The following is a 25,158-nucleotide window of genomic DNA, read 5'->3' as shown; positions in this document are numbered from 1 at the left end:
ACAAATGTACCTGGATTAGAATGCTCATTTATTGTCACAGGATGAAATCGATGAGGTCTTCAGAACATGGAATACACAGAAGATAAGGTTGAGGCCCGCCCATGGTGTGGACAGAGGACGGCTCATTCTCATGTTGTCTATGCCACAACTCTAGGGAGACAATTTTTGAGCTCCGTATTCTCCTCATGGATGAAAATGGTTGGCGCCCTCTTGTGGATACATACAGCGCCATCGAACTGTATTCAGTTTTAAAAATAAGATACTTGAAAATATTAAATCCACAATATGATGCTAGATTTACAGACGCTTTGGCAGATCTGTCGTTACAATGAAGGTGCAAATACTGTGAACACAAGGCCAATTTCTCTAAATACGTTGGTACGTCCTGAATGTCAATAGTAGCTACTTACGACATGAATAAGCAGTTTTTCATTTGAAATGTTTAGATGATGTTCAACGTTTTAATTATTTTAATATGACAACAAAATGGAACAGTAAAGTTAAAGACAACTTGGACTTACTTGAGATTACCACGTTTGTGCTGTACAAATCAAACCGTTATTTTATCGTTTCTGTGAACTCCTTAAAGCTTAAGTATTATGTTAATCTTCAGTTTAATACTTGAACGTTTGGTTGTGGCTCTGCTGGAAACCGCACCCTCAACGCCCTCAGATGCAGTTTATAAATAAATTTGGCTTTTGTTATTGATTAGCTGTTTTTGTTTGTCGCCTTCACACATGAACAAAAAAGCTGACTGTTGGGTTGCAGGTTTTCTGCTGAATGCGCTTTTGAAGAAGAGTAAAGTTGGTGATTTTGAGCACTGTTTTCAAAATCAAAAATAGTCACAGCTTGACTTAACAGCTTCGTCGAAGGCTGATCGGTAACACTCCGTGCCACGCAGTGGCGCTAATGCACGACCTCGTAGTTTGGAACCTACCAGCATTAAAGAAAACGAAGAAGAATCCCTCGGGCTTTCTGGAAAGGTGTCTTCAGCGTGAGTTACGCTTTATTTAATGTAATTTTTTTTTCTTTTTTACTGTGTATCGTTCGTCACATATCAGTGTCTATATTTATGGTGGAACTGAAGATTTCTTTGCGTTGTATCATAAAATGATGTTAGCGTTTAGGAAACAAAGTTAATGGCTAAATGCTGGTGAACAAGTCGTCGTCAAGCCAGTTTCGAGTTTAAGCGCCGCAGTGGTTGCTGGGTAAGTTCAAAGGTCAACGTATTCCCAGGATCATGGCAGCAAATTACGAACAAGTCTGCCTGTGGAAACGGGAACGATTACAGCAGTTTCTTCGTGAAAGGGGTTTACCAGTCACGGGGACAGTGGAGGAGCTTCGAGTTTTAGTGTATGGTGCTCAGTTCTTCAGTATACCGGTAAAACCCGCGGCAAAAGAGGAGAACCAACTCCGAACAGATCACTATCGGAGTTTACTAACAGTCGATGGCGTCGTCTTACCCGATCCATTCACCGACCTCCCGCACGGCTGGCAAGGTAAGTTACTGCATTTATAAGAGATATATACATGAAGCTTATCACAGGCTGGCACTTCTAATATATATAATATTTTATTTCTATTTTTCTGGCACGTATGTGTCATGGCTGATGTAACCCAAACAACTGCATACTGGTGTCGCCAACTGTCCCACCTAAAAATCGGTCCCCTTGCCTTCACTGCGCATGAGTCATTTCGGCGCATCAGCAGTGATTCACCAACTATAATCTCACTTCTGCTTAAAACTGACTTTAGAATTATTTAATAAGTTTTACTTTGTCATCTCATGGTTAATAATCACATTAATTCCTTTGAAAGCTTTGGGCGTAGGGTAGTGAGTGAAGCCACCCCACTTTTTTCGGTGACGTCCCCCCACTCCAGCTATCCATGCTTACTTTCTTTAATAATCATGAATGACTAGTTTACAGTTAGGGACCTGCCTGTGTGATGTATAGAACTTGGCATTGCACATTACTTCTCCAATCAATGGACTTTTTACTTGACAATTACACTCCCCTACTTTAAAACATCATCTCACTTATGAAACTTGAATAAGAACAGTTTATTATGCCACTGGTGTGTATAAATAATTTATTACATGAACATATCAGAATTGATATATTATGCTACTAGAGTGGGGTGACTTCACCTGGACTTGGGTGACTTAACCTGGGACGAGTTTGCAGTGGGGTGACTTTACTATGAACCCGGGTGTAGAGAGTTACACTCAGTCAGACTCAGATGTGCTGCTGTCACGCTCTGATCGGTCTCCCGTTTTTTATTATGAAATAATGCTGAATTTATGTGGAAATGGTTCTTGTACAGCTGTTGTAAAGCTTCAGAGATCTGTTGTTGAGAGAGATGATGATTGGAGTGCAGTTTAAGCAGAAATGAGGCAATAATCGCTGAATTGCTGCTGATGCTCCCAAATGACTCATGCGCAGTGAAGGCGGCGGGGGGAGGGTTAAAGGGGACCGTATGGTTGGTGATACTGGGACAGGGCTGTCTGTAGGTTGCTAGTCAACTTGCAAACAAAAATCAAAATATTACCATAAATATAAATTAAGTTCATGACACCCTTAGAACAGTCATTACTCCAATTGAAGAAGTTAACTCAAGTGATTAAGAAAAGTTTAACTCTAAACAGACAGTGCTCTTAGACCAGTTCAAGTCAAAAGTTAAACCTGCTGTGAGACTGGTTTCCTGTCTGGTGCAAAACTGATGACTGCATTAAAAAATGTAGGACTGACAAGTGTTCTCTGCAGTTCATAAGCTTTATGTTTATCTGTGTCAATATTTTAATTTTGATGTTCAATTATATTTTTATCCTTTATTCTTATTTCCATTTTTATTGACACATCATGTATATTTGGCCACACTTTCTTTCTGTCATGCAGTGAAAGGAGGAATGAGGTCAAATCATGTCTTGTTTATAGTATATACTTTTATCTTATTCAGGAGAGGAGAAAGGAATCCATCACTGGCCACCGTGCATGTTCTACGACATGTCGGAATATCTCATCAGTAGAGTGGAGAGGGACCTACAGACCAGGCTCCTTACAGACTACAAAGAAGGAAAAGCTTACTCATACTTCGATTCAAAGTGGTTGAAGGAAGTGTATTACCATCCAATCTCTGACAATTCTGTGTACTGCTTTTTAAAAGCAGACTACACCCCTTCTATGAACATACGCAGCCTTCCACACAGAGTTTGGGTGTGTATCATTAAGAAGACAGGGAAGGTCGTCAGTAGCTACTGCACTTGCTTTGCAGGGTAAATATCTTTTCTGTTCTTTTTTCTGTAAAATATGTACTGTATAAATATTAGTGGAATTATTCACATTCAAATGCCTTATCTTTTATTACTTTCCTCTCTCTTAAAGGAAAAGAAAACCCACTGATAAAATACAGCTGGTAAAATAGGCTGTGCCATAAAGTAACGATTGATGCGTATCAATGAAAAAAAGGCGCTCTTACAACTGAAATATCTGCCTCTGAAAGTCGGCATATAATGAGAATTTAGCCATCATGGACGATTTCAAAGATGCCACCATTGACACAATTTTAACCAATCAGAAGAAACCCCTCGGATCACTTGCAAAATACTGTGATGTAGCATGGGCACAGAAAAGCTACACATGGTGAACACACGCTGATGTAAATACCGTAATTTCCAGACTATAAGCCTGTATGTTTTTAACACGCTTTGAACACTGCGGCTTAAACAATGATGTGGCTAATTTGTGGATTTTTACAGGCTTTGTCATAAGTCGAAATACGCCAAGTGATGCTGTCCATTAATTGCCTGAAAGCTGCGGTGGTCCTCATGCAGCATAAATTCACACACACAATAAATATAAAGTCTTACCTGCAGTCCTGCAGAAAACAACAACTGAAAACAATTAAATCCTTGTCGTGGATGAAGAAAAGTCCCTCTGGCACTGTGCGCCACAGTCACGCTCCCGTTAGAGTAGCGGAGCCTTTCTCTCCCCCTCCCTCTCCCCCTCCTTCCCCACCGTGTCTCTGTTTGCGCTTTGAGTTGAAAACGCCACAGCGCTTTAACGTCTCATTAACCACAGATACCAGGTGATCCTGGTTGCGCCATTATCTCATGATGCACAAAGAAAACAAAAGAAATTAAAATGACCAGGACTCCGTTCTGTGTATTTAGGGGGTCAGAGCCACGAGACACCATGCGTGCACTGGATGACGTGCGTGTCAGAACACCAGCATTTACGGTACATATTTAATTAAAAGTTAAAAATCTTTCTAAGACATCTCAAACATGTTCCAGAAAGGCCAGAGAGGGTGCAGGCTTTCTTTGCAACCACCCAAACCACCAGCTGATTTCACTGATTAACTTATTCCATCTGCTCAAAGTGATGTTAATCAGTGAAATCACCTGGTGCAGTGGGTGGTTGTAAAGAAAGCCTGCACCCTTTCGGCCCTTTCTGGAATGAGTTTGAGACCTCTAATCATCTTTGCCCCTTCTATACTGCAGGGCGACACTGGCGGAGTGTTAAACCTCTGTGCCCATGTGACATCACACATTACTGTTATAGCAGATGGCATGGTCGCCTGCTGGTGGCTTTAGACCAGCCATACAAAAAGGCTCCTAACTTTAACATAAGTGATCACACATGCCTACAACTTTTCATATGGGCTCTCAATATCATAATGTACCAACCCAATCATAAATTATCAGTGGGTTTTCTTTTCCTTTAAAATTCATTTTTTTCTGAAATCATCTCTCCATTACATCTCAATTACAGAATGTTGGTTTTAAAAGTAAAGTGTTAATTGTTATGTAATAAATATCATAAAAATAATCACCATAATGCTGTGTGTGTGTAAATGCTTTTATTCATTTATGTAACTTTAATAAACTGTGTTGTTTACTTTCAGCCTTGGTTCTACATGCAACCATGTGGCAGCTGTGTTATTCAAGCTGGATTACGCATGGCAGAATGGACACACCAACAAAGCCTGCAGTTCCCTGCCAGCCCAGTCAATAGTACCAACTAATGGCAAGAAAATCGTGGAACTGAAAAAAATCAACGACATGGAATGGCGCAAGCCAAATTATAATAAACAAGTTAAAACAGCCACCATCAATCCTGTTGAGAGACAGAAATTTTGCCCTGTTAAAAAGGAAGCCTACACACCCACCCTTGAGGGGCTTATGGGGGCAATCCACTTGAGTTGTCCTAGGGCAAGTGTATTTGAATATGCTGCTGCTGACACCACTGCAAGCTATCCAGTAGAGCATGACATCAATGTGGAAATGGAGGTGGAGACAACAACAACTGCACCTCCTATGAAGGTGTATGTGCAGTGTCATGGGGGGCTGTCCACATTTACACTAGAAAGAGGCTGCAACATATATCTTCACAGACTTCATCCTTCCAGCAATGCGGCAAACCCCACACAGATTAAACAGTGACAGTGAGGATGGCGCTCCAGTTACCAAGGTTATGTCTACATGTTCAGTGCCTACAGGTGTGTGTAAACTATTGTTATATTTACGAGGTCTGTCCAAAAAGTAATGGACCTTTTTATTTTTTTCAAAAACTATATGGATTTGAATCACGTGTGATTGCATCAGCCAAGCTTGAACCTTCATTCGCATGCGTGAGTTTTTTCACGCCTGTCGGTTGCATCATTCGCCTGCCCACTGAGCACTGGTCCACCCCCCTCGCCGGATTTTTATCTGTCAGGGAAATGGCTGAGAGACTGCTGCTTTGCTCCATGAAATTTTTTTCAGAAACTGTTAGAGACAGCCAGTTGGAAACCATTCGAAAGATTCAGATGGATTTCGGTGAAGATTCTGTCGGCGTCACACGGATTAATGAGTGTTAAAACCTTTTTAAAGACGGCCCACAGCGGCAGAGGGCGCGCGGCGCACCGAGCGGCCATCGACAGGCTGGAACGACCAGATCATTTCTAAACTGAACGCTGTTGATCCGGGACATCGTGTGACTACCACAGAAATGGCAAGAGAGCTGGACATAGCACTTTTGCGGCACATTCCACTGTTACAGGAGATTTTGTAATGAAAGACGTGCGGAGGATTTCGTGCGTCGGCACGGAGCCACTCATGGCGCGCAACAAAAAAAAAACACCTCTGTGTTGGAAACCATTCAGAAGATTCAGACGGCTTTCGATGGCTTTTCAGTCGAGTGAGTATCCGAGAAATTGTGTAACAGCTGGACATGCCACAACATGTCCTGTGAGACTTCCAACACAGGTGTTTTTTTTGTTGTGCGCAATGAGCGGCTCCGTGCCGACGCGCAAAATCCTCCGCACATCTTTCATTACAAAATCTCCTGTAACACTGGAATATACCGCAAAAGTGCTATGTCCAGCTCTCTTGCCATTTCTGTGGTAGTCACACGATGTCACGGATCAACACAGTGTTCAGTTTAGAAATGATCTGGTCGTTCCAGCCTGTCGATGGCCGCTTGGTGCACCGTGCGCCCCCTGCCGCTGTGGGCCGTCTTTAAAAAGGTTTTAACACGTTAATCCGTGTGACGCCGACAGAATCTTCACCGAAATCCATCTGAATCTTTCGAATAGTTCCCAACTGGCTGTCTCTAACAGTTTCTGAAAAAAATTTCTTGGAGCAAAGCGGCAGTCTCTCAGCCATTTCCCTGACAATAAAAATCCGACGAGGGGGGTGGACCAGTGCTCACTCAAAGCCTGCCCACAGGCGAATGACGCAACCGACAGGCGTGAAAAAACTCACGCATGCGCACGAAGGTTCAAGCTTGGCTGATGCAATCACATGTGATTCAAATCCATATAGTTTTTGAAAAAAATAAAAAGGTCCATTACTTTTTGGACAGACCTCGAATGTTTAAATTTATATATTGTAACAAGTTTCTCACATTTATCTGTTCTTTTTGTTTTCTCTTTCAGTAACTACATCTTCAACTGTTTTGTCCAAACCCACACTCTTTGTACAATACCAACCACCCACGATTCGGAAGAAAACGTCCAAAATACAAAAGACAATAAAAATCAAGAAGATGCCCCCCATCCATGTTTGCCAGATACGTAAAGAACAGTGCAAAGAAAAAGACTCCATCACAAAATCTGTGGACTAGTGTTGGCTGTAACAAATGTTTTCAGTGGTTTCACTGGGATTGTGTTAATTTTGACAATGAAGGGGACACATCTCGGTGGATGTACTTTGATTGCCAGTCAACTGAACTGTAACTGTAAGAACTGTATTATAATTAACCATAAGACTCTGCTTGCCCACTCACCCGTTGTTGTCTTCTGCTTTCACAGAAATGCCCATGTGCAGCTATAATATTCAGTTCTAATATGTACATTGCTCATTACAATGAAGGTGTGCAGATGACCAGTCAAATCTTCATGCAGACCCCCCTGCTCCCCCGTCACCATGTAAATAATAATAAAAAACTTCTGAGAAATAAATGTTTCTGATTTTGTGTACAAGCTATTAAGAAAGCATTAACTCAGAATTTCATTGAAAAGGGGACCAAAATATCTCTTCAGCTGTAAACCACTATCACGTTGAGTATGCCAAATAAGTATGAAATGTACCAAAAAGACAAATGTTTGTGAGGAAAAGGCCATTTTTAATGAAAGCATCTTGTAGTCACCAAGAAATGTTCTGTTCCATTACTATAAACTGGCCAATACTAGCAAAACCTGGCCATGTAAAAATCGCAAGTTGAATGTCTTAAATAACATTACTCATCCCATACTATTCTTAAGAGAAATATCTCTATATTTTTATGTACCATATGTTGTCATTTGTTAATTATTACAGTGTGTAAATTCTCAGCACACAAGTGGGGGCAGCAAATTACAAAGTGCTGAAACGCGTAATTGGCACAGTGTTTTTTAATATGGCAAACCATTTTATCCTAACAGTAGCTAGTTCAATGTGAATCCTGGCATTTGCCATTTTTCTCATCTTTGCAACATCAGCCGCAGTTTGTTGATCAGTGCCTGAGCTGGGAGGAGGGATGTGCAGTTTGGCACCATCCGCAAGGATTTCATCACCTGGATCCAAAAGGTCCAGAAATCTCGAGTCAGTGACTACGCCTTTGTCTGATCCTCTCTCCATAACCTTCAGACAAGAAATTAATCATGCCGTTAGGTGCAATGGCACTGAGGTATTTCACTGTATTGTGCTTTTTGTAGTCTGACCATGTCAGAGCCTGCAGTTCTAAATGGCGGGGTCTTTCAATGAACACTTTGCACAGTCCAGTGTGCAGCATAATGACGAATACTTTGGTGCCATGCTTGATGGAAGCAATTTCTGTATTATGTCTGGCTGGCCAATAAACAAATCGTTTCAGTTCTTTGGCAAGGAAGCATATCCATGTGTTGAATACCTTAGAGCACATACATGTTGATGTGATGTTAAACATGATGTTAAACAGGTCACTTGCGTATACATTTGAAACGCCCAGCCTAAGCTTCATTAACACCAGCACAACTCACTCTTCCCATTCAGTTTTCTTTGCAGCCCATGCTTATTCGATGATTTGTTAAATGTGCTTAAAATCTTGGTACTGGTCACTTTTTTCTCTCTGTCCCAAGTACCACATTTCTTTCAACCTTGGCTCAAGGTGACTGCATAATGAGTCCAAAGTACTTTAATTTGGCAACCCTGTATTTTGGCGTGCTTTCTTATCAGTTGTGATGAATTTGTTTATCATAGTAGTGTGGAGATTCTTGCTCTTGGAACGGACTTTCAATTGATCTGTGGTTGTCTGAATTTCTTCGAGATTCTGGCTGGGGTATAGGTGTGTGTCTGTTGGGCTGCCATATGGAAAGTGAACAGAAATGTCTTGGTATCCAGTTTTTTTCCAGTCTTTTCATCTTTCCTATTAAAGAGTCAAATCCAGTGTCTGAGCATTTGGGTCCTTCCCCCATTGCCACACCCCTTTACTGCACAAATTGTTATTTCTGGGGGTGGGTGTGTGAAAAGCAGACTTCTCTTAAACCTCTCATTTCAGAGTCAACATTTATGCTTAAAACTGCACTCCAGTCAAACAGATATCTGAAGCTTTGGTACAACAATCATTTCCACATAAATTCAGCATTATTTCATCATAAAAGATGGAGGAAGTGATCAGTCATTTCAGAGCATTGGTAACGACTCACTGATTATTGTTTTGTTTCTGCTTAAAATGGCCTCGAGTTTTTACTTTGTCATCTGATAGTTAATAATCACATTATTTCCTTTGATCGCTTTGGGTGTAAAGAGCCAGTCTCAGACGAGCTGCTGTGGTCCCAAATGACGCATGCTCGGTGTAGGCAGGGTGGACCAATTTCCCATTAATCAAATGGATTAATGGGATTATTAACCATCAGATGATAAAGGTAAAACCTCTTAAATCATTCTAAAGTCAGTGTTAAGCAGAAACGAGGCAAAATTCCGTGACGCTTTTAAATGTCTGACGCACACAGTGAACGCAGCAGCAGCTCGTTTAGCCATTTAGATTTTACGATGAAATAATGCTGAATTTAGGTGGAAATGATTGTTGTACAAAAGCTTCAGATATCTGTCGCTGAGATAGGTGATGACTGGAGTGCAGTTTGAAGCAGAAATGAGGTGTTAATCCGTGAACCGCGTCATCAGGGGGGACCGATTTTTAGGGAGACTGTTTGGTTGGCGACACTGGCATTTTGAGCCTTTCGTTTACTTTCTGAGCTTGTCCGTGCGTCTGCAGCAGGCACACATTTCCTGTAGTCCTCCTATAAAGCAGCAACATATCTGTGGGAGAATGATGCTGATGAGTTTGGCGCAAACCTGAAGAGATTAATCTGGCAGGTCATTAGTGGACTCCAGGGATTAAATTTGTTTTATATTTGACATTCGATTAACATTCAAAATACAAACTCATTGCGCACGTCAACCATTTGACTGGATAACATACCAATTGTGCAACATAACATCCTTCATGTACCACAATGCTTCCTGAAGAAATATACCTAATGTATATTTGTTTTAGACTTTTTAAATATATTTGTCCTCATGAGTCCACACCATATGTACATTGAAGACACTAACACAAGGATTCTTTTTGAAATACAGTAAAACTCGCATATCGTCACCTTTCTAAAATATAATGGCCTAAGTCATTATTTTAGGAAGGTGTCGATATAATAGTACAGGGCTGTGAAAACTCATCATGGGGAGGGGGGTGGGGGTGTTAGTGTTGTACTCTTTAATCGTGATCATTACTGAGTTTTTATAATGCTTATCGCAAAGCGTTCTTTTTTTTTTTCTTTTTTTTTTTTACGACGTGCAAGTTTGATAAGTCTGCGGACACTGATATGTGTGTTACAGATACAAATCAGTTTCCTCGGACCCGCAGAGTTTCGAGGAGAATACAACCCCTGGCAAAAATTATGGAATCACCGGCCTCGGAGGATGTTCATTCAGTTGTTTAATTTTGTAGAAAAAAAGCAGATCGCAGACATGACACAAAACTAAAGTCATTTCAAATGGCAACTTTCTGGCTTTAAGAAACACTATAAGAAATCAGGAAAAAAAATTGTGGCAGTCAGTAACGGTTACTTTTTTAGACCAAGCAGAGGGAAAAAATATGGAATCACTCAATTCTGAGGAAAAAATTATGGAATCATGAAAAACAAAAGAACACTCCAACACGTCACTAGTATTTTGTTGCACCACCTCTGGCTTTTATAACAGCTTGCAGTCTCTGAGGCATGGACTTAATGAGTGACAAACAGTACTCTTCATCAATCTGGCTCCAACTTTCTCTGATTGCTGTTGCCAGATCAGCTTTGCAGGTTGGACCATTTTCTTCAACTTCCACCAAAGATTTTCAATTGGATTAAGATCCGGACTATTTGCAGGCCATGACATTGACCCTATGTGTCTTTTTGCAAGGAATGTTTTCACAGTTTTTTCTCTATGGCAAGATGCATTATCATCTTGAAAAATGATTTCATCATCCCCAAACATCCTTTTGATTGATGGGATAAGAAAAGTGTCCAAAATATCAACGTAAACTTGTGCATTTATTGATGATGTAATGACAGCCATCTCCCCAGTGCCTTTACCTGACATGCAGCCCCATATCATCAATGACTGTGGAAATTTACATGTTCTCTTCAGGCAGTCATCTTTATAAATCTCATTGGAACGGCACCAAACAAAAGTTCCAGCATCATCACCTTGCCCACTGTAGATTCGAGATTCATCACTGAATATGACTTTCATTCAGTCATCGACAGTCCACGATTGCTTTTCCTTAGCCCACTGTAACCTTGTTTTTTTCTGTTTAGGTGTTAATGATTGCTTTCATTTAGCTTTTCTGTATGTAAATCCCATTTCCTTTAGGCGGTTTCTTACAGTTCGGTCACAGACGTTGACTCCAGTTTCCTCCCATTCGTTCCTCATTTGTTTTATTGTGCATTTTCGATTTTTGAGACATATTGCTTTAAGTTTTCTGTCTTGACGCTTTGATGTCTTCCTTGGTCTACCAGTATGTTTGCCTTTAACAACCTTCCCATGTTTGTATTTGGTCCAGAGTTTAGACACAGCTGACTGTGAACAACCAACATCTTTTGCAACATTGCATGATGATTTACCCTCTTTTAAGAGTTTGATAATCCTCTCCTTTGTTTCAATTGACATCTCTCATGTTGGAGCCATGATTCATGTCAGTCCACTTGGTGCAACAGCTCTCCAAGATGTGATCACTCCTTTTTAGATGCAGACTAACGAGCAGATCTGATTTGATGCAGGTGTTAGTTTTGGGGATGAAAATTTACAGGGTGATTCCATAAATGAACTCCTGTGGGTTCACCACCAGCAGAGGGGGCCATGGGGGTCAGGTGCAGAGAGGATTGGGTGGCGGTCGAGGGCGGGTGGCCCGGCGACCCGGTCCATGCTCACAGCCCCTGGCTGTTGGGACGTGGAATGTCACCTCACTAGGGGGGAAGGAGCCTGAGCTTGTGCGGGAGGTTGAGAGATACTCCTGGAGAGGGGCTGGACGCTTCATTTTTCTGGCGTCGCCCATGGGGAGAGGCGGAGAGCTGGGGTCGCATTGCTTATTGCTCCCCAGCTCAGTCGCCAAGTGTTGGAGTTCACTCCAGCGAACGAGAGGGTCACGTCCCTTCGCCTTCGGGTCGGGGACAGGTCTCTCACTGTTGTCTCGGCCTACGGGCCGAGCAGCAGTGCAGAGTACCCGACCTTCCTGGAGTCCCTGAGAGGGGTACTAGATAGCGCTCCGACTGGGGACTCCATTGTTCTCCTGGGGGATTTCAACGCCCATGTGGGCGGCGACAGTGAGACCTGGAGGGGGGTGATCGGGAAGCACGGCCTCCCCGATCTGAACCCGAGTGGTGTTCAGTTGTTGGACTTCTGTGCTAGTCACAGTTTGTCCATCACGAACACCATGTTCGAGCACAAGGGTGTCCATAAGTGCACGTGGCACCAGGACACCCTGAGCCGGAGGTCGATGATCGACTTTGTAGTCGTATCATCTGACCTTCGGCCACGTGTCTCGGACACTCGAGTGAAGAGAGGGGCAGAGCTGTCGACTGATCACCACCTGGTGGTGAGTTGGATCCGCTGGGAGGGTAGGAAGCCAGTAAGACCTGGCAGGCCCAAACGTATCGTGAGGGTCTGCTGGGAACGACTGGCGGAACCCTCTGTCAGCGAGGTCTTCAACTCCCACCTCCGTGAGAGTTTCTCCCAGATCCCGGGGGAGGTTGGAGACATGGAGTCCGAGTGGACCATGTTCTCCACCTCCATTGTCGATGCGGCTGCCCGTAGCTGTGGTCGCAAGGTCTCTGGTGCCTGTCGCGGCGGCAATCCCCAAACCCGGTGGTGGACACCGGAAGTAAGGGATGCCATCAAGCTGAAGAAGGAGTCCTACTTATCTTTGTTGGTAGGTGGGACCCCAGAGGCAGCTGACAGGTACCGGCAGGCCAAGCGTGCCGCAGCCCGTGCGGTCGCAGAGGAAAAAACTCGGGTCTGGGAGGAGTTCGGGGAGGCTATGGAGGAGGACAATCGGTCGGCCTCGAATAGATTCTGGCAATCCGTCCGACGCCTCAGGAGGCGGAAGCAGCTTTCCACCAGCACTGTTTACGGTGCGGGTGCGGAGCTGTTGACCCTGACGGGGGATGTTGTCGGGCGGTGGAAGGAGTACTTCGAGGATCTCCTCAATCCCATTGTCACGTCTTCCGAAGAGGAGGCAGAGACTGGGGACCCAGAGGTGGACTCATCCATTACCCAGGCCGAAGTCACCGAGGTGGTTAGAAAGCTCCTCGGTGGCAAGGCTCCTGGGGTGGATGAAATCCGTCCTGAGTACCTTAAGTCTCTGGATGTTGTGGGGCTGTCTTGGCTGACACGCCTCTGCAACATCGCGTGGCGATCGGGGACAGTGCCTCTGGATTGGCAGACCGGGGTGGTGGTCCCTCTGTTTAAGAAGGGGGACCGGAGGGTGTGTTCCAACTATAGGGGGATCACACTCCTCAGCCTCCGCGGTAAGGTCTATTCCAGAGTACTGGAGAGGAGAATTTGACCGGTGGTTAAACCTCGGATTCAGGAGGAGCAGTGTGGTTTTCGTCCTGGTCGCGGCACACTGGACCAGCTCTACATGCTCCATCGGGTGCTCGAGGGTTCATGGGAGTTTGCCCAACCAGTCCACATGTGTTTTGTGGATCTGGATAAGGCGTTCGACCGTGTCCCTCGGTGCACCCTGTGGGGAGTGCTCCGGGAGTACGGGGTCCGGGGTCCTTTGCTAAGGGCTATCCGGTCCCTGTACGACCGCAGCAGGAGCTTGGTTCGCATTGCCGGTAGTAAGTCAAACCTGTTTCCAGTGCACGTTGGCCTCTGCCAGGGCTGCCCTTTGTCACCGGTTCTGTTCATTATTTTTATGGACAGAATTTCTAGGCGCACCCAGGGTGTAGAGGGGGTCTGGTTTGGGAACTACAGAATCTCGTCTCTGCTGTTTGCGGATGATGTGGTTCTGTTGGCTTCGTCAAATCAGGACCTTCAGCGTGCACTGGGGCGGTTTGCAGCCGAGTGTGAAGCGTCCGGGATGAAAATCAGCAGCTCCAAATCCGAGGTCATGGTTCTCGACCGGAAAAAGGTGCTTTAACCTCTTCAGGTCGGTGGAGTGTCCTTGCCTCAAGTGGAGGAGTTTAAGTATCTCGGGGTCTTGTTCACAAGTGAGGGACGGATGGAGCGTGAGATCGATAGACGGATCGGTGCAGCGTCTGCAGTGATGTGGTCGCTGTATCGGACCGTCGTGGTGAACAGAGAGATGAGTAGGGTGGCAAAGCTCTCGATTTACCGATCGATCTACGTTCTGATCCTCACCTATGGTCATGAGATTTGGCTCATGACCGAAAGAACGAGATCGCGAGTACAAGTGGCCGAGATGAGTTTCCTCCGCAGGGTGGCTGGGTGCTCCCTTAGAGATAGGGTGAGGAGCTCGGTCACTCGGGAGGAGCTCGGAGTCGAGCCGCTGCTCCTCCATGTCGAAAGGAGTCAGTTGAGCTGGATCGGGCATCTTTTCCGGATGCCCCCTGGACGCCTCGCTGGAGAGGTGTTCCGGGCACGTCCCACTGGGAGGAGGCCCCGGGGAAGACCCAGGACACACTGGAGGGACTACATCTCTTGGCTGGCTTGGGAACGCCTTGGGGTTCCCCCGGAGGAGCTGGAGGATGTGTGTGTGGATCGGGAGGTCTGGGCGGCTTTGCTTGAGCTGCTGCCCCCGCGACCCAACTCCGGATAAAGCGGAAGAAAATGGATGGATGGATGGATGGATGGAATTGAGTGAGTCCATATTTTTTTCCCTCTGCTTGGTCTAAAAAAGTAACCGTTGCTGACTGCCACAATTTTTTCCCTGATTTCTTATAGTGTTTCTTAAAGCCAGAAAGCTGCGATTTGAAATGACTTTAGTTTTGTGTCATGTCTGTGATCTGCTTTTTTCTACAAAATTAAACAACTGAATGAACATCCTTGAGGCCGGTGATTCCATAATTTTTGCCAGGGGTTGTAAATGCCACTCAAAGCCTGGCTGTTATGACAGTTGTCGTAAAGCGGGACTGGTTGGTTGCTGCGGTGACGCAGTGTGGCTCCTGTGCGAAGCTTAGCTAAACGTAGCATGTGGACATTGCAAACGTTTAGTTCTTTATTTAAAAGAAGAACTTTGCAACATTCTTTCATTGGAAAAAATGAATGAATTTAGGCTACATGAATTTATGCAACAATGTAAATTAGTTTTTATTAATGTTGACTTTTTTCATGGGAAAAAAGACATTGTGGCTTTGAGTGGATTTACAGGAATTTACACAAGAATGTGTGGCTTTTTATTATAAGGTATTTTATTGATATTTTTCCCTGATTTTTACGATATTCTACAAGCTTTAGCTGTGGTTTTTGAAATACTTTGTCTTTTCAGTCTTCATGAATTTCATGTAGTTTAATTGTTCTGAGTTAATGCATAATTTGGTTTACATTTAAAAAGGAAAATCATACCAGGTCCTACTTCCATGTCATATTCTGTTATTTCAACATGATCATTGACAGTTCAAATGAAAGGTTGAATCTAGGATCATTTAAATATGCACTAATTTTTTTTTGAGATTTGTTCTTCCAGGAGATGTTGAAAATGTATCAGTAGATGAAAATTGAATTTGGTTTCTGGAGCCCCACAAGGCCCTAGACCCCGGCTCCTCAGTGGGACCCCAGACCGCCTGCGAATTTTCCTCAGATTTCACAATTTTCATTTCACAGCCCTGAATGGATTCAGGTGGACCAGTGAATTTTGTCCATTATATTAGAAATCTGTAATATGTGTACAACAGACAAAATCCGCTATGTGTATAAAATTGACATAATCCGTTATACGTATCAAATGGACATAATCCATTATATGTATGAAATAGACAAAATCATTTTTTTTCTAAGTCCGCTGTGGCGTGGTACTTAAAATCCTAAAGCCTGATTTGTGCTTCTGCAATTCTGTGGCCATGCAATGATGTTGACGTGCATGTGACCCTTTTAAATATCTCCGTCGCATCTTTATGCATTTTGCCGCAGAAACAGGGACGTTTTCTGGATTATTTTGTCCCTCAACAAGTGCCACTTCTTTATGCAATCATCAACCTCCTAACCAATGATATGGTCTGTACAATTTTCCTTCATGAATTGCGAGTCATTTGAGCATTCTTTTTCTGACTCTGTATTGTAAAGTTGGTCATAATTGTGGACTTTTCTTACAAATTGATTTGATCCGTGTTCAAAATGTAATCATTGTGCGCATTGCAAAAACTTTGAAAATATGACTGGAGAGGAAGGAATGAAAATGTGAAAGTGACAAATCACAGTCCTTGCAGTCTATTGTTTAGCAGGTGCACATCAGGCTCTGTATTTGCAGCCATGCAAAGGGCTCTGATCTGAAGTGGTTTGGTTCGTCACACCCAGGGATATGTGTGAAACTTAACACCGTATTACAGTGCAGGCAGCAAGCAGCATTTTGTTAACCACCTGCCTTGAATTACAGCGAAACATGGTACCCACTTTCCTCGAATCGGCGAGTGTCGGTGCTGAATTTTATTCCGTACCTCTGTTACTGGGCACGTTCAGACTACTCTGTCTGGTATATGTGAGGGGATTTTAATGGAAATGCATTGCGATCAGACAGGACGTTTTGTCTGATGTGAGCAAAAATCTGTTATACAAAATCCATTATGTTTGGTGTTTATTACATGGAAAACCATACAAAAGCACTGGGACTTTTGCTTTTGTCTGGCAAGTGCGAATGTCCGGTTTATCCAATGACTGTTTAGGTGAGTTCTACTGTATACCTTCTGTATAGATATTGAGAATTTAAAAAATATGTATATAAACCCATTATGCTCTCAAGCTTGTTGATATCATGACTCGAAACCATATCCACATTGAAGACACTACAAGGCATCTTTTTGGAAAAATAGCTTCTATATAATTTCTGAGAATTGTTTTAGTAATAATATATTTATTAAACTTTTCACAATATAAAAAATACAAAAATGCTAAATAATAATAAATAATCCTCACTCTTCTCGTTCTTGCACAGTCACTCAGTCTTTAAGAACTGTCTACCCCACACAGATTTACCATAGAGTGCCATACTGTTTTTATTTCTTAATCATTTATGTACGTAAATGCCAAGACATATTCAGTGACTTGGAAATGTTTGTGTATCCATCCCCAGAATTGTCTGAAGAATACTGGCAATATTATCTGACCTCTTGAGTACAACATAAGGGCTTGCCAAACTGTGGAACTAGAGATAACCAGCATCCTGTTAATTTCTAAGACTATGGAAATCTGGTTAGACAAGAATTCCATAAAGCTGCTCTCGGAAAATAGGAGAGTTAAACATTCTCTGTTTCCTTGGAGCTCCCATTCCAGGTATGTTGCATTCAATTACAAGAGGCGTGTGGTCTCAAATCACTATGGGTTGATATTCACATTTCTGAACATATGAAGTAAAGTTATTGTCAGTGAAAAAAGTCAGTCCTACTGTAACTGGTGGGTGTGGGAGAAAAAGGAGTACTGTCTATCTTGTGAGTGTAAAAACCTCCAAAGATCCAGGCAACCATAGTCTAAAAGAAAAGATTTTACATAAGAAACCGATTTGAATATTGTATGGTGGCCAAGTGGTTAAAGTGCTTGGTTTCAGTGCAGAAAGTTCCGGGCTCAAATCCCACCCCTGCCACATTTCTCCATGTAATGTGGAGTTGCGTCAGGAAGGGCATCCGGCGTAAAACCTGTGCCAATTCAACATACAGATCCACCTTGGATTTGCTGTGGTGACCCCGAGTGCAAACAAGGGAGCAGCCGAAGGGACTTACATAGCCTGGCTTAACAGATGACCTGTGCAGTCCAGGGTCCAGACACATATTAAAATCCCCTCCCATAATGAGCAGATTTGAATTTAGGTCAGGGAGCGGTCTAAAAATACGAGAGGAAATAAAAACGGGTTGTCAATATTGGGGGCATAAACATTACCCAAGATAATGTCCAGATTATTTAGTTTGCTGGTTATCATTACATAACGCCCATTTGTATCTGCTATAATTATTTATGGGTGATTCTTTAACTATGGGCACTATTGGCCTTGTAAATGTAATTTCCACCACACCATTGCCTTACAATATAAAGCGCCTTGGGGCAACTGTTTGTTGTGATTTGGCGCTATATACATGTGCTCTGATGTCACTGTTTATCTCCATAGAAACTACCCAAACAATCTTTCATACAAACTGTTTAAAGGGACATTACAGTGTTGTGGTGGAAATTACGGCAATAGTGTGGGACAACTACATTTTGTTTAAAAAAATCACAACAGTTGTATGACATTGAATACCCCAATTATGTTTTGATTATTTTACTGATATTTTATTCAGATATATTTTAAAACATTAGAAAAAAAAACGTTTTTTTACCATTCATTTTTATCATTGAAGATCAAAAGTCTGGGTGTGGGACAAGCACAAAACGGCAATATTTGCATATAATGATGCTGAAAAAAGGTGAAAAAGTCATCATAGACTACTAGAACAAATTTCTTAACACACTTTCATTGTAAAGATAACTATAAAAGTGTGAAATTTCCACTTTTTTCTTTTTTTCATACAATATGATCAAAGGACATAATAAGTGCCCGTAGTCTAAGAATCACCCTTATGGGGAGAAATTTGTGCTTTTGTTTATTAATATTGCCAACCCCCCCCAGCTTTACCTTGAAAAGTTGAGTGGAAGAGCTGCTCCACCCAGCCACACTTCAACTGCACGCTGTCAACGTTCCTCAGATGTTTCTTGAAGAAAAGCGATTCCTGCGCCCAGATTCTTCAGGTGTGTGAGGAAAAAGGATGGTTAAGGCCTTTGACATTCCAAGTCACAATTTTTAAGCTACTTGTCATGAAATAAATTATGAGTTGACAAATTGTGTAAACAAGAATGTTCTGGTTGGACAAAAAAGAAAGAAAGAAAAAATGCTTCTTCATTAGCAACAGTAAAAACCCTCCCTCCCCAAAACGACCCGGTGAAAATAGCTGCTAGAACAAACAGCACAAACTAACTGACTCACTTCCATGCTAACAACTTTAATAAGATTCTCTGTCCCGCCCAGCAAGTAATTTATAAAGGGAAAACAAACACCCACAGTTCAACAGTTCAAGTCAAAAATAAAATTTTAAAAGTGCACAGTGAACGAGTGCAGTAATACATATAAAAACAACACAAATACCTGAGGAAAGTTAAGTGTTTGACTCACAAAAGTAACAAGGAGCTACCACTGAGAAGAAGGCACTAGTATTGCATCCCAGAAGCTTCAGAAACCACCTTTAAGAAGAGTCCTTCACGTTCTGAATAAACTTCTCAGCCTTAGCTACAGAGCTGAGCACCACGCTGTCACATCCGCCTTAATAATCTGGAGCCGAGCAGGGTAAAGCAACACAGGTTTTAGGCCCGTTGTGTACAGTGACACCATTACAGTTCTGTACTCCCGTCTCTGTTTGGCCACTTCAGGGGTGTAATCTTTGTGAAACCGAATGAGAGTATTAGGCACCGTCCATGAGCTGTGCTTTTTTCCCGGCCTCCCAAATGACCATCTCCTTGTGTTGAAACCTGTGAAAACAGATGACAACAGGCCACGGCCTGTCCCTGTGGCTAGTTTCAGGGCCAAAGTCCGGTGTGCACGGTCCAACTCTGGTAGAATGGGAAAGGTCTCATGCCCGAATACATTCTCCAGTATTTGGGAGAAAAACTTCCTTGGCTGAGGACCTTCTATATCCTCCAGGAGACCAATAAAATGAACATTATTCCTCCGGCTTCTCCCCTGAAGCTTGATTAGCTTAGCCTTTAGCTTCTCCATTTCAGATTGTAGCCCCTTGCAGTGCTTCTCCACCATCTCCAAATGCTGATGAGGACACTCCACGTTGTCCTCTAGTGAAGTCAGGCGGATGCCGTGGTTGTTGACGGTCTCCTGGAGCCCGTCCAGTTTATCGTTAACCTCTTTAAAATCCTTCCTAAGTTTGGACATTAAGGCTAACTTGTGCTAACGCAGCTACCAGATCGGCTTTACTCATGGCAGCCTCCGACTTGACTCTTTCAGTCGTTTTAGCTTGTTTAGGTTTGAAAAGTAAAAAAGGGACTAACAAAAGTCTGGTGAATCAAAAAGTTCCAATAAAAAATGCACAACAGGGCTTTAAAAAAGTACAGATAGCGGGACCATGAGCTAAGCGCAATCATCGTCCAACTGCAATCCAGAGACTTTTTGTTTTTAAATCATGCGTATAAAGCCAGTACAGAAATATATCTTCTGTATATTAAAAAAAAAAAAAAAAACAATCTGAAGCCTTTATGCTCCAAAATCAGTTGACCTCATGATAACAGCAGCAGATATACACAAGGCCTCCAAAAGAAGCCTTGTGGTACACGAGGGATAGAAGTGTCTACGTGTATCTGTGTTCTACAATTGGTTTGATGTCATCCAGTCAATTGGTTGAAGTGCATAGTGGTTTTACGTTTTTAAAGTCAAACGATTGTCCAGTATAACTTAATCCTTGTAAGAGGACCAAGTATGAAAAATCCATCCTCACAATTGTTTTGGCTGTGGCTATCCAAGTACAAAATTCTGCTCATATGTAGCGCTTCTGATTGGCTCACGTGATTATGATATTCGCACTCTTGTTTTCTATTGGTATGTCAGGCTGAAATGGCCCATTGAAGTGACGATCTTAGACACTGTGTGGTTCCAAAATATTTATAATTGTCTAACTTTATTGCAGTCTCCTATTACTTCATATATTCAACTTTATCTCAACTACCAAGAAGCGCAATGATCAGCAAAATATTTGTGATAGCTGGGTATGAATGACTTCATAATAAAGTTACACGGGGGCCATATAATGAAGTCATACATAGTCAAAAACACCATTATAGACAGACGTATATTTAGTTTGGAGTGTGCAGGGTATACATCAGAACACTGATGCCTACTTTCTGAGTCATCCTGCTAAAAGACAAACAAATACACTCAACAAAAATATAAACGCAACACTTTCGGTTTTGCTCCCATTTTGTATGAGATGAACTCAAAGATGTAAAACTTTTTCCACATACACAGTATCACCATTTCCCTCAAATATTGTTCACAAACCAGTCTAAATCTGTGATAGTGAGCACTTCTCCTTTGCTGAGATAATCCATCCCACCTCACAGGTGTGCCATATCAAGATGCTGATTAGACACCATGATTAGTGCACAGGTGTGCCTTAGACTATCCACAATAAAAGGCCACTCTGGAAGGTGCAGTTTTATCACACAGCACAATGCCACAGATGTCGCAAGATTTGAGGGAGCGTGCAGTTGGCATGCTGACAGCAGGAATGTCAACCAGAGCTGTTGCTTGTGTATTGAATGTTCATTTCTCTACCATAAGCCGTCTCCAAATGCGTTTCAGAGAATTTGGCAGTACATCCAACCAGCCTCACAACCACAGACCACGTGGAACCACACCAGCCCAGGACCTCCACATCCAGCATGTTCACCTCCAAGATCGTCTGAGACCAGCCACTCGGACAGCTGCTGAAACAATCGGTTTGCATAACCAAAGAATTTCTGCACAAACTGTCAGAAACTGTCACAGGGAAGCTCATCTGCATGCTCGTCATCCTCATCGGGGTCTCGACCTGACTCCAGTTCGTCGTCGTAACCGACTTGAGTGGGCAAATGCTCACATTCGCTGGCATTTGGCACGTTGGAGAGGTGTTCTCTTCACGGATGAATCCCGGTTCACACTGTCCAGGGCAGATGGCAGACAGCGTGTGTGGCGTCGTGTGGGTGAGCGGTTTTCTGATGTCAATGTTGTGGATCGAGTGGCCCATGGTGGCAGTGGGGTTATGGTATGGGCAGGCGTCTGTTATGGACGAAGAACACAGGTGCATTTTATTGATGGCATTTTGAATGCACAGAGATACCGTGACGAGATCCTGAGGCCCATTGTTGTGCCATACATCCAAGAACATCACCTCATGTTGCAGCAGGATAATGCACGGTCCCATGTTGCAAGGATCTGTACACAATTCTTGGAAGCTGAAAATGTCCCAGTTCTTGCATGGCTGGCATACTCACTGGACATGTCACCCATTGAGCATGTTTGGGATGCTCTGGACCGGCGTATACGACAGCGTGTACCAGTTCCTGCCAATATCCAGCAACTTCGCACAGCCATTGAAGAGGAGTGGACCAACATTCCACAGGCTACAATTGACAACCTGATCAACTCTATGCGAAGGAGATGTGTTGCACTGCATGAGGCAAATGGTGATCACACCAGATACTGACTGGTATCCCCCCCTCAATAAAACAAAACTGCACCTTTCAGAGTGGCCTTTTATTGTGGGCAGTCTAAGGCACACCTGTGCACTAATCATGGTGTCTAATCAGCATCTTGATATGGCACACCTGTGAGGTGGGATGGATTATCTCAGCAAAGGAGAAGTGCTCACTATCACAGATTTAGACTGGTTTGTGAACAATATTTGAGGGAAATGGTGATATTGTGTATGTGGGAAAAGTTTTAGATCTTTGAGTTCATCTCATACAAAATGGGAGCAAAACTAAAAGTGTTGCATTTATATTTTTGTTGAGTATAGATAACTGCTGTTGAAGAATGACCTCTTTTGTGGAGGTAATCACATTTGTCCTCACAGCCTGCCAGAAAGGCAAGTTGGACTTAAACGTGAGAGACATGAAGTGATCACCACACCCAAAATGTTTCTAAGAGTGTGCACCTGCTACTGTCTTCATATTTTTGTGTTTACACGCCATCTGCATTTGTCTGTCTCTCGTAGGCACTGTGTTGCTACAACATCTGATGCTCCCCAGCGTCCTCCGCTGTGTTCGGCCTGTCTTTGCCAGCCGTCTGTCTCACTTCAGATCGCACATGGATCCAGACTCAGGCCGACCCATCGAGAGAACCATCAGGTCCAAACTGACTGAGGCGCTCAAGCCTGAACATTTGGAGGTCCACAATGAGAGCCACATGCACTCTGTGCCACCCGGCTCTGAATCTCATTTTCGCGTCCTGGTTGTCAGCTCCCAGTTTGAGGGACTGTCCTTGTTACAGCGCCACCGACTGGTTAATGAGGCTCTGCATGAAGAATTGAGCAGCTACATTCACGCACTAGCAATCCAGGCAAAAACACCTCAACAGTGGGAGAGTAACCCCACTCCAGCTAAGAGCCCAGCCTGCATGGGAGGCTCAAAGGGCGATCACACAATGGAGGAGAAACTGAAGGCGGGCAGTGAGTGAGGCGTTAGACTCGACTGCAAAAAAGGAGCACTGTTTTTTTTTTTTTGTGGGATGAATGTCTTATTCTAACATCACTCTCTATCAGTATGATCCAGTTAAATAAACCACAGTGTTTGAGCACCATGTGGACTTTATCCAGCAGGTGTTTGTGTTTAGTTTGAGCCTTTTGATGAATCTCAGTTATTGGAAGCCACAACTAATGAAAATTCTTGTCTGTATATGATCATAAAAATCCACAAGACAATGTTATGGAATGGAAATGTAACTGTTGATATGACGGTGCCTCTTGATTGGACACATCTGCTGTATGGCTTCAGAAGAGGTTTAGTAACACTGTTTGAACAAATGGGGGCAGTATGTGCACAGAGATTTGACTACATGTACTGGACTGATGAAAACAGGATGGCTTCATTATTTTGCTTGTAGATTTGAAAATCGGTTTTGCAGTCTTTTTTATTTTCTCCTCATGATTACACAGTTGTATGCAAAGATTTAGACACCACTAGGAAAGTTACATTATAGTCATGACATCAACTAAAAAAAAATATTAAACATCTCTACAAAATGATCAAAATTAAGTAATATACGACTTTCATGTACGCACACATCTTTTAACATATAGTACTATAACACACAACATCAGCACAGGCATTTGGCTTTAGTCGTGTCAGGTGATGGGATACAACAATATTGAGTAAAGTTAAATCAGAAATAGTTTTTTCTTTAAATTGTACAAAGAATGCTGGTTTTATATTTCTTTTTGAAAAGGTACTGATTTGTTCAGGGTCATCCAAATGTTTTTCACACGTTATAAAATTGTCAAAATTATGAAAACATTGGCTATGGAATACATTAATTTTTAATTATTAATACAGTTATAATTATTGGAGAATTGCTCACTAACATATATTCAGTTCATGTTTTGCTGATTGGCTGAACAATTGAGGAAATTTCAAAGGTGCGGGATCACATTTATGTAAAAGTTTAGAAGCACTTATTTTATTTTGATTCTAAATTAAAGTCGGTGTTGAAATGTTTCTTGATTTCTTGTCATGACTATGGCTGAACACAAATCAATCTATTTTCACAACTTTAATTTTAAGATGAACAAACTGTCATTTTGTGTGACAAATGTATCACTTTGGACATTACTCTTCTAAACCTCAGTTTTGGTTAAAAATCACTTTTCAGGCCAGGACCAATGAGAGAACAACACATTTATCACAGATTGTTTGTGGGAGTTTTAATAATAAAGTTTTACTAAATTTATCATTTGCTCCAAATGTTTTTAAAGCAGTATTTCACAAATTGATACAACGTAAAGAAAGGCTCCAGTAAACAAGTAAATGTGTAGTGGTGTTCAGGCTTTCAGTGGAATGTGGTGTCACCTCAAAGCAATGCAGGTCTGTTTCTAAAACCCTCCTCGGCCTGGAAGTGACAGGCTGTCAGGCCTCACAAAAGGCCTCCGAGTGGAGGGTGAACAACTGGTGTCACTGGTTTGAAAAAGGAAAACGGTGAAACAACTACTTTATGACCCCTGCACGGCCTTTCGAGCCGAGTCTGGAGGGAGTGTGCTGAGGCGGCTGCAGGGCCCAGGGGCCGTCTCTGCTGACAGGATTTACCGGTCACGGGTCCAGGTGCTGTTGCGATAGAGAGGAAGAAGACATTGAGTTGTCAGAGCTCAGGAACCTTTCTTGCACCTCAATCAGCTGGTTTTACGTGTAGGTAGAACAGCACCAAAGTGGACTGCGACCGAGCAAAATAGCACATCGCTCAGAAGACAGAGCGGCTGGTGGAATGTCACTAATTACAATGT

The 25,158-nt window shown here is 42.8% G+C and overlaps 2 protein-coding genes across 3 annotated transcripts; both read left to right on the top strand.

Moving 5' to 3' along the window:
- Window positions 1-952: 952 nt before the first annotated feature.
- bola1 (bolA family member 1) lies at window positions 953-23,366 on the top strand. The gene is made up of 2 exons (XM_034174241.1): window positions 953-994; window positions 22,882-23,366. The coding sequence occupies exon 2, from the start codon at window positions 22,905-22,907 to the stop codon at window positions 23,340-23,342; it is 438 nt and encodes a 145-aa protein (XP_034030132.1). The 5' UTR covers window positions 953-994; window positions 22,882-22,904; the 3' UTR covers window positions 23,343-23,366.
- Window positions 1,015-7,380, top strand: LOC117513977. 2 transcript variants are annotated; one of them, XR_004561760.1, is made up of 4 exons: window positions 1,015-1,499; window positions 2,959-3,274; window positions 4,906-5,499; window positions 6,919-7,380. XR_004561760.1 is itself a non-coding variant. In XM_034174240.1 (4 exons), exons 1-3 carry the CDS (start codon window positions 1,241-1,243, stop codon window positions 5,441-5,443), a joined length of 1,113 nt encoding a protein of 370 aa, XP_034030131.1. In that variant the 5' UTR covers window positions 1,016-1,240; the 3' UTR covers window position 5,444; window positions 6,927-7,376. The 2 variants fall into 2 exon arrangements, 1 of the variants encoding a protein (XP_034030131.1); XM_034174240.1 differs by having other exon boundaries at window positions 1,016-1,499; window positions 4,906-5,444; window positions 6,927-7,376.
- Window positions 23,367-25,158: the final 1,792 nt, after the last annotated feature.

Source organism: Thalassophryne amazonica, chromosome 7 (genome assembly GCF_902500255.1).
Source record: "Thalassophryne amazonica chromosome 7, fThaAma1.1, whole genome shotgun sequence".
NCBI classification, from domain to species: Eukaryota; Metazoa; Chordata; class Actinopteri; order Batrachoidiformes; family Batrachoididae; genus Thalassophryne; species Thalassophryne amazonica.
Note: the sequence above shows the minus strand (reverse complement) of the source record. Positions and strands in the feature narration are given on the sequence as shown.

Bases quoted from the DNA above. Each gene is read 5' to 3' on its own strand.
- LOC117513977 (XM_034174240.1), top strand. From the start codon at position 1,241: ATGGCAGCAAATTACGAACAAGTCTGCCTGTGGAAACGGGAACGATTA. The intron at 1,500-2,958 runs GTAAGTTACTGC...TATCTTATTCAG, and splicing joins CCTCCCGCACGGCTGGCAAG to GAGAGGAGAAAGGAATCCAT. The intron at 3,275-4,905 runs GTAAATATCTTT...GTTTACTTTCAG, and splicing joins TACTGCACTTGCTTTGCAGG to CCTTGGTTCTACATGCAACC.
- bola1 (XM_034174241.1), top strand. From the start codon at position 22,905: ATGCTCCCCAGCGTCCTCCGCTGTGTTCGGCCTGTCTTTGCCAGCCGT.